The sequence below is a fragment of the Mixophyes fleayi genome, chromosome 8, assembly GCF_038048845.1.
Source record: "Mixophyes fleayi isolate aMixFle1 chromosome 8, aMixFle1.hap1, whole genome shotgun sequence".
Classification (NCBI taxonomy): domain Eukaryota; kingdom Metazoa; phylum Chordata; class Amphibia; order Anura; family Limnodynastidae; genus Mixophyes; species Mixophyes fleayi.
In genome coordinates this window covers 9,417,352-9,429,589 of record NC_134409.1, presented here as the reverse complement: position 1 = coordinate 9,429,589, position 12,238 = coordinate 9,417,352, and the positions used below count along the sequence as shown (strand labels likewise).

Genomic DNA, 12,238 nt, shown 5'->3' with positions numbered 1-12,238 from the left:
TAATTACAGTGGACAACGAGTGTGGTCTTTGTGGCGATTCTGTTCCCAAGGTCTGTTCTCGCTTGTTAACAGAGCGCACGACCGACCGTGAACATGTTCAAAATGAGCGGACGGCACTTTAGACCATTCATAAGCGTCATGGGAACAATGGTAACAGCAAATTATGGCAGTCTAAGGTAACCAGTGGTTTCTAAACCAGGACAGCTCTACCTTATACTTAAAAATTAAAAATATTAGATATCTTTTCAATGTATTGACGATATAAACAGATTAAGGTCTTAAACTCTGTGCCAACTTACTCCTACACCAAGATCATAACCATCTTTCATATAAAAATAATAATTTTGACAGCAGCGAGGTTTATAGCATTAACGCACTGTACTTCTGAAGAATGGCTGCCTGTTTTTACTTTAAATATCGCAGGCCAATCAGTCAGTCAATCTGCAGCGCCCTATTACACCTTGCTGAATGACAGACGTCACCCAGATGCAGGATTGTGCGCCCCTCCGTCCCACATCTGGCCAGTAAAGCCTCCGCTCCGGCCTCCATCGCACTGAAAGATGTGCCCTTTCCACGCTGGGTGATCTCACCAGGGCTCGGTTTACACAGTGTCAGGTTACGGGGCCCATACTTAGGGGAACATACTTTAAAAGACAAGTGCATTAACCCTTCCCGGACCACGGCAAGTCATTAGGCCGAGATCCTTCAGGGTCAGAGGTCAACAAACAGTTCAGTAACAGGATAGGGAGCCGTCTGGAGGAATGCTAGGGCCTGCATGAATGTTTTCGGATACACTCCACCATTGTCCCAGCGCTGGTAGGAGGGTGAAAAGGTTTTATTTCAAAAAACAAACCAAAAAGGGCAACAAAGCTTTATAGAGCACATAAAGACCATATCATCCCTACACTTTAATAAGAGGCAACAATTTATACATAAATAAATGGGGAATACTAACAGACACAAACATAAGCACCCAGATTGAAAGACATTTTCAGGTGGTGCAGCCGGACCTCTTCTGGCGCCAACGGTGCCCGTGAGCAATTGAGCACTGCGCTTTTCCTTTATAAAAACTGCAACATTCCAAACGCCTGAATCAATCACCTAGTGACGCATGGGATTTGGGGCGATTTACTGTCAGATTAGTGTGCTTTAACAGGGAAGACGCTGTATCCATCCCAGGGAAACCAAAAATAACTTCCATAGAAAAGGGGGTGCTGAATACTGCAGCGATATTCCTAAGGTCAAACTTAATTTGTCAGAGCGGAACAACCTGTCTTTCCAAGTCCCCACCAGCACACAGTCTACAGGTAATATGCCCCCCAATATCCTATACGCTGCCAAATAATAAACAGAACTACCAGGCCTCACCCCTTGTGTACCCGCTACAGGCATTTCTAGATATCTTGCTTTTCACAGCTTTACTTTATAACGCTGCGCTGAAAAACAAAACAGGCTTCATGCCGGAACTGCAAGCACCCAAGTTTTAATTGCAGCATATAATCCTTTTATGTGTCGCCACATAAGAATTAATTACATTTCTGAATCTCAAATTACAGCAAACAATGTACACATTGTTCATCAATATAAGCTGGTATTAAAAACTGAATTTAAAATCGCTGGCTAGACTAACTCCTATATTTTGCAATTAACAGCACAACCTCTGGCTCAAAAACAGTAAACGAGGAAGAACCAATGTAAAAACTATCCACAAAGCGACAAGCAGAGATGGGCGAATCGATACGGATTCTCCAAAGATTGAATAAACAAACACCGGCTGGAGAATACGGCAATCGCACCCCTGCCCACCAAGCAACGACGGCCAGAGATAAATCGGTCCAGCAACAATAACAGCGCCAGATACACACTCCTACCCCCAAAATCGATCTCCGTGCCTGTCCCGGCTTCACAATATCAGCAGTTTTTATTTAGTACAGTAAATAAATTGAAAACAATTTCCATACAGTGGATTGTGCAAAATATAAAAATAAAAAAAAATGTAACAAAAAAAACCAAACAAAACAGAGTGGACTTCTCCCCAGGTCTCTCAACCCATCCAAGCACAAGATATGGGCGTCTTAAATTCCATGAAAGCATCCCTCTGCCCCAACAAACACATTGAAAACAAGCGCCAGGCTGGGGCATCTCCGGTGTAGAGGAGCACAAAAATTCTGGCACCAGGGTCATTAAGATTGGGCCCAACCAAGTGCTAGTGGGTCCTATGGGCAGGGGACCCCAAGACCCTGATCAGTTATAACAAAAGAGTAGAACACACACAGACACAATTTTAAAACAAACAATCTTAAAATGAATAAAAGACCCCCCAAAAACCTTGTTGAAAACTTTATTAAAATATCAAAACAAAATCTTCCTTTGTCTTCATCCGTCATTACCAAGTCCCAATACATCTTCCCCAAAAAATTACCTATCTGCAATTACCACCACTCAATATTCAAATAATCCCTGTGACTCACTTTTGTCACCAGCCAATGACATGAGGTTTGCCATGCTGGCCGCTTGTGACTGGCTGGCAGATATGGGGAGGAAGGGGGTCCCCAGCTTGATTATTTAGGGGTGGTCAGCGCTATTGTGCAGATTTTTAATTATGGGGGGGGGTTCTTGGCTTTTTACTTTGACTATGACGGATCGAAAAGAAAAGAAGATATCATGGTTTGATAACAAAAGTAAATGAACGAGGGCGATATTTGCAGATATATAAAATACACTCAAAAGATTTTTCTTCCTCACTCACAACCCAACCCTACCAATATTATCCAGTACGACAGATAAAAACATCATATATTCAGGGAATATGTCTAGACAGCGAGTGGATCCCATCTCTGCTTATGAAGCTTTATAAAAACTACCATAATTAAACAGCAAAAGCATAAAAGAAATAAAAACATTTAAAATACTTACTTGTTGTACTTCAGTTTCGCCATTTGAGATTTTCTCGGTATAGACAAAAGAATTGAATATTCTCTGCAACATAAAAAGACAGAAAAGTATAAGAACTTCAGATGTGAAAAAACTAGCTTAAAATACACTATAAATATTGGTTACTCAACTACAACTCCCAGAATGCTCTTCCAGCTACGAAATATAGGTCGCTTATGGCTGTTCTAGCACAGTGGGCCCGGCAAACTAAGAACTACATATATGTCATTAAATATACATATTTTATTATAATTATAATATATTATAACATGTTTGAATGTCCAGTTATACTCAATTTACACATTTATACAGCAGTATTTTGATTACATTATATACACAGAATCAGATAAACTAGGCACCCTAGGCTCCTGCCCAAAGAGGCCTAGGTTAACCAATCCCATTTTGTTGTAGAACAGAGGTGCGAAAAGAGGACCCAAACCAGTACCTTGCCTAGGGGCCCGTAAGGGTCTTCCTCCGGCTCTGCGTATTAAAATTACTCTTCTACAGTATCACCATAAATGAATAGGACACACAAATCAAACTATTTACAATGTGTCAATGAACCCCCCCCCCCCTCCCCGCCCCCCCCCCACCCCAACAACCCCACGGTTTAGGTTTCCCACTTTATATAACAGTCCCCTTTCTCCATTTCACTGCGGCTGGCTGGGAAATCGGAGAATTTAAGAAATGTGAACTCTTAAGATCTACGGCAATAAATCTCTTCCGCTAAACAGCTCCCAGGGAATCTAAAGAGCCAAAGAGAGATTACCTCTCCATCCAGATCATTAAGCCAAGCAATGGAGAGGAGATACAACCCCCTATCAGCCAGCCGTGTTTATTCTCCTTAAAACACAAAGTTAAACTTCACAAAAGAACCCTACTCCCCTGCATAGCTGTGCTGACTGATAGGAGAGGGAGCGACATTGTGAGGCAAAGAGAAACCATCAGTCAGAGAGCAGCAGGAGAGAGCCCCCTGTGGCCATAAATATTACTACATTACAAAGTGTTTAAAAAAAAAAAAAAAATGACCAAACGCTCTTAGAATTGGAAATACCCTTGTTTTACTCAGCCAGAAGATATCTACAAAACACATATTACTATATTATACTATATAACTATATATTACGGTTGGGTACACACTACAGAGTTTTCAGATGATTATCGGCCAATCACACGATTAATGACCGTTCGGCCTGATATTGAATTAGTGTGTACAGTGCAACGATGAACAACTATCATTCCAAAGCTCATCGTATCGTTTCATTTGATTTCTACACTGGACTAAAAAAGTAATTCAACAATGAAATAAGGCTGTTCCAATTCTGCAGAGTGTATGCGCTCAGTACCAGGATCTCCATAGAGTTTACAGAGTCAGGATCTTTTCAGCCAATGGTAATGACAGATGAAGAGCACAGATGTATAAGGTAGATCTTGTAAAACGTGTATAGTGTGTGCACAGGAATCGGCTGCTGATCTGGACTTTTTTTTCTTCCTTTTTTTCAGTCTTTGGTAAAATAGTCAACGTCATCACATCGGGAGAAATTTTCTGTAGTGTGTACCCAGCCTTATTGTGATAATTATTTATACCACAGCCTGAGAAAATGCTGATATGTCATGGAAATAAAGAGGAGGTTCTGCAGAAAAAAAAAACCTTACATCATTAACGCGCTTTGCGTCAAAAGCGAAATTGCAGGTGCAATGTGACTTGAATATAGCGCCTATATTTACTAAACTGCGCGTTTGAAAAAGTGGAGATGTTGCCTATAGCAACCAGATTCTAATTATCATTTATTTAGTACATTCTACAAAAATGACAGCTAGTGTCTGATTGGTTGCTATAGGCAACATCTCCACGGTTTCAAACCCACTAGTAAATATAACCCTGTGTTTCCATTAAAAAGTAGCAGTCTTCACAAAACAGGGCATGATGTGAAAAGGCAACATATAATCACACATTATATTTATTTGCTAAATGATTACGGGGAATTAGCGCGACGTGATTAGCAATACATTTTAGCAGGAAGCACTAGACTGAAGGACCAGACAATGTTTTCAAGGATGGTGTGTGGGGTAGTTTTACTAAACTATAAAAAAAAAGAAAAGTAGAGGTGTTGCCCATAGCAACCAGATTCTAGCTATCATTTACCTAGTACATTGCAGAGAATGAAAGCTAGAATCTGATTGGTTGCTTTGGGCAACACCTCCACTTTCCTTTTTAGATGGTTTTATAAATCTACTTGTGTGTTAAGACATGTTTATTACATTCAGGCCTTTACTCAGGCTGGATCATAAATGCCAATAACCCCAAATTTGGGATATAATGGATGACAGCCAAATCTGCCCAAGCCACACCCAGATCTGTCCAAGCCACACCCATTAGGTGCGCACACGCTCCATTTGAACAGGCAACGGCGCTGACAAATCGTGAATGTGTTATTATCTATCCTTCATTGTTTTATTGTTTTTAAAACACCTATAGGACAGGTAGACTATACTGGTACTCAGATTGGAAAACGCGCCTGTGTACGTACAAATGGCTGGACATGAGGCAGAAACCATTACGCCTGCCTGTCACGTTAAGACGTCACACTTATTTGCTGAAGCAGCCCACTCCATAATTAATTAACACCCTTGAAGTGTACCCATTGCCCAATTCACAGCGCAGGCAGCCATGTTGGGTTAAACCAATATATATCAGAAAGCAGACTACACATTCAGTAATCACATAGCTGCCTAGGTGAACTTTACAAATATGATTCTCCATCCAAGTTATTATTCCCCATATGTCAGTCAGCAAACGGGGGGGGTTTAATATTTAACAATATATTCACAATGACTTAAACGTAATAAGTATTCAATAACAAGTCTCCTCTAAAGAATTATTTCCTTGGCCTCACAGTACGCTCTGAGGAAGCACTTAACAAAAACTCTCCCTTATGGGAAAATTGTTCTGGTTTTCATTAAATCCATGCAGACAAGGTAAAAGAATAAAAAATAAAAACCTATTAGCAAATCGGCCATTTTCACAGAGGACCCAAACTAGTAAATCCACATGAAATTAGGACTGTACCATTCTGTTGAAAAGGTCTAGTTACCGACAGTTCAAAGATAACTTCTTTCCAGTCTTCCCTTAGGCTACAAAATAATTGCTTGCAAAATGCCAGGAATACTCTGGTTCCATTTACAGGGGAACAGGAGAGCGAGAGAGGATAGAAGAGCCTTATTTATTAATATGAATCCATATACTGAAACACACAACGCGACAAAAACAATCAAAAAAAAAAAAGCCTAAAAAATTATGCAGAGTTGCACATGAGAATTTATAGTGCGACATCATAATTTTGTTTTAAATTACATATTCTGTCTGCCATGCATTCCAAATTAACCCCCATGGTTAAATCTTCAATCCTCGGAAATGTGAATTATTCAGGCATCAGTGGATGTTTCAGAAGGCCATAGAGTGAGAATCTAGAAAACAGTGCACGCTACAACCCCGGGAGGTACCGTATTGCAACTTTTTATTATTTTTTGCTTTTATTATTTCTTCCGACTAATCCTATATTTTGGGACTACAAGGCTTTCTTTTCATAACTTTGTGTTAGAAATACATAACTAAGCGCGTTTCGCCCAATTCATCCCATAATCACAATAACTGCAACTCTGAGGAGAGCTAAGTAAAAATTCCCATATTAAAGACACTAAAAGATTTAAAAAGGTATCTACCCACTACCGTCAAAATATATGTTGTTAATAGAATCTTTTAACTCTAGTATGAGCATATAAACTGGTATAAGAATAAAACCCTTGGTTCCAACGACCCCACTCTGGGTCAGAGGCATCTACGCAGGACTACCAAGTATTTTCTCATCCCGGTACAGCAACTCTGTGACTGGATCACTTACAAATAACTTATGGTATACATGTATTTAGAGGAAATAGCGCAGGGTGCTTATTTATATAGTTGCACATGCACTTATTTTTGATATTGTATATATTTTGGTAAGGGAAATCTTTCATTTCTGAGACCAGGGGGAGAAAAATATAATCCGTTCTCCGGCTGTTTTTGAGGTTTGGACCCAGCTTTTCCGGTACCACCGCTCTGCCTGCTACCCTGCAGCCCTGGTCAGTGTGATAGGCCAGGGGGGATTCATCCACAGTAACCCTGATGCATATTAAGAGGTCAGGAGTACCAGCCCAGGTACACCAGTAATGGGGTACACTCGCAGCGCCAGTTACCCAGAAGAAACCCGGTATTGGATGTCATTAAGAAGTCCAGTGGTGGCAGTATTTGTAAGCCCCTCCTACTGCGGCAAGAGGTCGCATTTGGGATAACGAAAGCGAACGGTGGTAAAGTAAGCCCAGCCGATTCCCAGCAACAACAGACAGGGTGGCATAGGCGGTCCATCCTGTCACAAACTCTTTGGGTCATCTTTCCATAACCTTCGAAAGGGGTGTGGCCACATCAGGTTTGTGGCTCCTAACCAGGCATGCCAGGGCCCCAGTACTTTGTACTCGCTCTCCCGTTGTGGCACCATTTTTCCAACACGGTCTGCTCCATGGACTTGTGTTACCTCCAAGACCGCAAGTGCTCATTAACTGCCACATGTCAAAAACCATTGCGATTTAACTCAACATCAGTGAGTGACCAGCCTAGTAGAGGAGACTCGATACGGATTCTCTTCTACGTCTCTCTGGGTTTTCCTCCTCTGGTCACCCTGTCCTCTTGAAGTCACCATTTGCCAAGACAGAGTCCCCATTCAATAATCATTAACGAACAAGCACCTGATCATCATTTATTTATATAGCCAACATATTCCGTAGAGCGTAGCGATCATGTGTGTGTTTCGCACACAGCATTACCTTCCAAATAATCAGTATTTATAACAATAGAAAGAATAAGATAAAAAGTGGATATCACAGAATGGTCACTTTCCTGAGGAAAAAAAGGAACATAAATCTTAAAATTGGCATTTAAAAAAAAACAAAAAAAAAAACACTATGCTGCGGCTGACAAAAGAAAGAAAGAGACATTGATAGAGATAGAGAGCAATTCTAATCACATGAAGGTCACGTTACATTCATGAAAACCCAGTAATCCAGAAGAATCATTTGTAAGAGTTACAAAGGAGCAGACCTATTGTGGAAGCTAGGACTGAATGAATTCAAGCTAGTGTCCCTTACGCCAGAGTTAAGCAACCTCCGGCTCTGCGGCTAAGCTGGCACCACAAATCCCAGCAGGCTCTGCCACAGAGAGAAATCCAAAGCTTTTATTGCCTGCCTTGGCCTTACACTGAAAAAAAACAATACCAACAACTTGTCATTTGATGGCTTATTAAAAAGTAGGAAACAACATGCGCGATAATGCAAGGCAGTAGGTCAGCCAGTAATGGCGATGGGCACGGGGCTGAAGACGTGCGTTTGTCACAATCCATTAGTCAAGATGAGTCTCAATGGATTAAAGTCTAACTGAAACATCAGCACTTATTTTAAAACTCCAAGTACTATTAAATCGACAGTCTCGGCCTTAACTGAAGTCAGCCATGATGTTCCCTCGGCAATACTGCGCTGTATAGACGAAGATCAGGGAGCGCCTAACATAATACAAATGCTTTGTTTTGTCTGCATTTTTTTTTTCTTAAACGTGTGAAATATAAACAGCTAAAGGAGGTTAAATAAACAGCCGGCTGCAAAAAAGACTGAGGCTAAAAGGACAATGTAGTCAGTGACTAGATATATGGAACAGAAAAACATTCACGCTCGGTAAGCAAAGTTAGCAATGTTTGCTAAGTAAATAGACTTTTTCTTACATCAAAGATACAGTTTAATACAAAATACTTAACAAATTTCCCAGTTAAATTCTTGAGTTCTTTAATGGTATTATTTCTCCTTTAGCGCAATGTTAAATATTCTTATGTTTTCTTCCAAAGTTTACTTTTTGTGGGGGGTTAAAACAAACATGCAACTGTTTTCTGAGAAATGTAATTAAAGGACCTACTCGCTGTGCCGCAACGCCGTACATTTCTATAAGTTTATACATACACACACACACACACACACACACACACACACTTGAGACTAAGACTGGATATTATTTTCATCCCCCCCCCTCCTGAAAACATGATCTGTTTTCTTTCCCAGTCAGGAAAGAGTTACAGCCCCTTGTGAGCCCCCAACCGAGGATCTCCGCAATCAGCAAATATAAAGGCGCTCTGAAAAATTGCCAAAAAGTAATCAGTAAAGAAGGAGGTTAAAAGTGGAGGTTGCGACTGAGGCGAAAGGCCAGAAAAATAGGTACCACATGTTTAAGACAGAGCATTTAGCTGTGTAACTTGACTAAAGCCAACTCCTCCTGACACGGCGAACAACGGCCTTCTACACAACGGCTTCTCCAAACCTTTAAAATGAAAACAGATGGCTGCTGTGCTGGGGGAGCATGCACCAGAAACATTTACTAAATCGGGGGACACTGGTGGAAGAGTGGCAAAGGGCTCCCACTGAGGGTGATATTTAAGACCAATGGGTGAGCAAAAAAAAAAGAATCGACCGTTTTATAATGAAGGTAAAGATTACCAAGTTTTAGAACTTTGCAAGAACCTCTCAGTTTCTGCGATTGAATATTGGGGAGGTATAGAAAGAAAAAAAAAAAAGGGACTTTAACTAGTTTCTATGAATGTTATAATTAAGCCTATTTTGCACAGCTGACAATTCAGGTATAACACTTTCACTTCTCTTCCCTATAATCCGTTTCTCTCTTCACAGAGCAATCCTGTCAATCTTATCGAGACTTGATAATCCTCTCACAAAAGGCAAGGACCAGAAATATGACAGAGAACAGGCAAATTTAAAGCAAGTCAATATTTTGGAGGTTACAGACCTTCAATAAGAATACATGAAGCATTTAAAAAGCAATTTTGCAGATCTTTCGTTTTGGAAGAAAACAAACGTACGCTCATGCCTGAAGGGTCTCCTGTTCAAAAGTTATTGTCATTAGGCCAATGTGCCATTTTATTTAAGATTACCGATAATATCACTGCGAAGACGACTACACATAAAATGCCATAAAATGCTAAAGACAGGAAGTCTGCTCTACATAAGAAAACAGTATTTCCCTTGTGATCGTAATTTTTATCCTCCAAATATCTTCAGCAATGATAGCGTCAGGGGGATATATTTACTAAACTGCGGGTTTGAAAAAGTGAAGATGTTGCCAATAGCAACCAGATTATAGCTATTTATTTAGAACATTCTAAAGAATGACAGCTAGAATCTGATTGGCTGCTATAGGCAACATTGCCACTTTTTCAAACCCCAGGGAATCTTTATACACATTTTTGATTACTAGTAGGTTCTTTTTTATTAATTGAACGACTGAGCTTAGTAAGAGGATCCGCGTCTAATTATGCCACACACGTATCAAATTGGATTAAAACCGACCAATCATGGCAGAGGCCGAGTAGTCCAATACCTTCCAGCTTCACTAGTGTCTGTTTCGCAGATGCATTTACCAGCAGGCCTGATATTTATCCGATCATTTCGGATTGGGCCTTTTGGGCTAAAAAAAAACAAACCCAAAAAATAACCTGCAACATTGGTTCAATTGCTGGATATCGCACTGTGTGTTCCTCTTATGGAAACTTACTATAGATTTAGTGGCCTTTAATGAGCCCCCCAGTCACTGTCACCCATGAGAATATATGTCCTATGGACTGAAAGCAGGCTTTCAGCTGTATTCTCTGCATTAAGTCACACCAGGCCATCTCATCAGCATGACTAATTAACATCAGCATGACTAATTAACATCAGCATGACTATCACACACTACCATTATATCCTAACATCTTGTCACAAGATGAAACTGAATAAATCAGGCTGATACTGTAACCACATGTAGAAGGGTGGAGGATCCCATAGGAGCCGGGTATTCCAAGGTCAAAACGTATTAATATGGTGAGTATCAGAGTATTGACACAAAGATAGAACAGCACATAGATGCCTGAATAACAACTAGCAGCACAATCCTGACAGTAAACCCCCCTCAGATGTCCTCAGCATTTTGGTAGCTGTCAATCCTCCAACCACTGCATTCAAACCAACGACCTAGAACACTGTCCTAAGTGAATCTGACTGAGGACAAAAAGGTCCAACTGCAAACAGTTAGGAAGTCTGCACTGAACTTTTCTATTACTTTAGAGAATTGTTAGCCAATCACAAACTTTACACTGCTGTAAGATGGAGAAGCACCACCTTTCTTGATCGTGGCTACTTTACCTAAAAGGATAGCATGCTCAAATCTAGTTAGGCATAAAGACACCAGTAGATTAATGTACATTAATTTAGCTGATTAACTGAAATGGGTTGATTTAATAAACCTTCTATAAAAGGAGAAAGGAGGTGTTGCCCTTAGGAACCAATCAGATTATAGCTATAATTCTCTAGAATGTATTACAGAAATGATAGCTAGAATCTGATTGGCTGCTCTGGGTCACACCTCCACTTTTCCTTTTTAGAAAGCTTAATAAATCTACCCCGCTTGTGTTAGCATCCATTAAATTATAACCCCTGCCTATAGCTGTATCAGTTGTGGAAAATGCATTACAATATAAGCCTATAGACATCAATGCTGGGAGTTGTGGTCCTACCAACAGGCAAGCGATCGTTTGGACAATCTTGAGCCAGGTTGAGAGAGATGAAGAATTAACACTCAGTGGTAACAGCTGGTTCACATCTGGGCTTGAAAACTAAACCAAGGCTGGATTTCTTTTATTAATGCGAGACAGAGCTTCACAATGCTATACATATGTTTTAATATCCATTACAATTTAACGTTCATTCCCCCCTTTTTTTTTTATAGAAGAGCCGGATTCCGTTGATACAAAAGACCAATTCACACGGCACCAATTAGGTGATTTTTGCCCACGGGGATCACGGGCTTTGTAAAACGCTGATTGGTAATATGAAAATATAATTAAAAGATTTCAGCCCAGTGGCATACATTCCTGAGTGTTTACAAGTTTTTATATTCACACTTATATTGCTGGGGGGAGGGGGGGATCTTTCAATTAAAAATCGCAAATTTTTTAATTTTTTTTTTTTTATTAAAAAAAAAGGTTATTTTCCCTGCAAATAGTCTGCTAGGCACAGTTTACAGTATGTAAGGCATGCCTTATGTGCATATCTACATGTATAAATGCAGCCATATTACACATAATTCTAGCCGATTGCAGGATTTTGGCACTAGAGTCCAAATTCTCTGTACTTACAGTAGAACCTCACAACTGTCCCAAATTTCAAGCGTTCGATGCAT

The 12,238-nt window shown here is 40.2% G+C and overlaps 2 protein-coding genes across 6 annotated transcripts in view; one reads left to right on the top strand and one right to left on the bottom strand.

Moving 5' to 3' along the window:
• Window positions 1-12,238, top strand: part of JAK1 (Janus kinase 1) — a 342,069-nt gene that overhangs the window by 144,711 nt on the left and 185,120 nt on the right. The window lies entirely within an intron of this gene.
• Window positions 1-12,238, bottom strand: part of CACHD1 (cache domain containing 1) — an 83,017-nt gene that overhangs the window by 41,547 nt on the left and 29,232 nt on the right. For both annotated transcript variants that reach the window (XM_075181820.1, XM_075181821.1), the window contains exon 2: window positions 2,917-2,979. In XM_075181820.1, coding sequence (XP_075037921.1) covers window positions 2,917-2,979 — 63 coding nt within the window. The remainder of the gene's footprint in view (window positions 1-2,916; window positions 2,980-12,238) is intronic.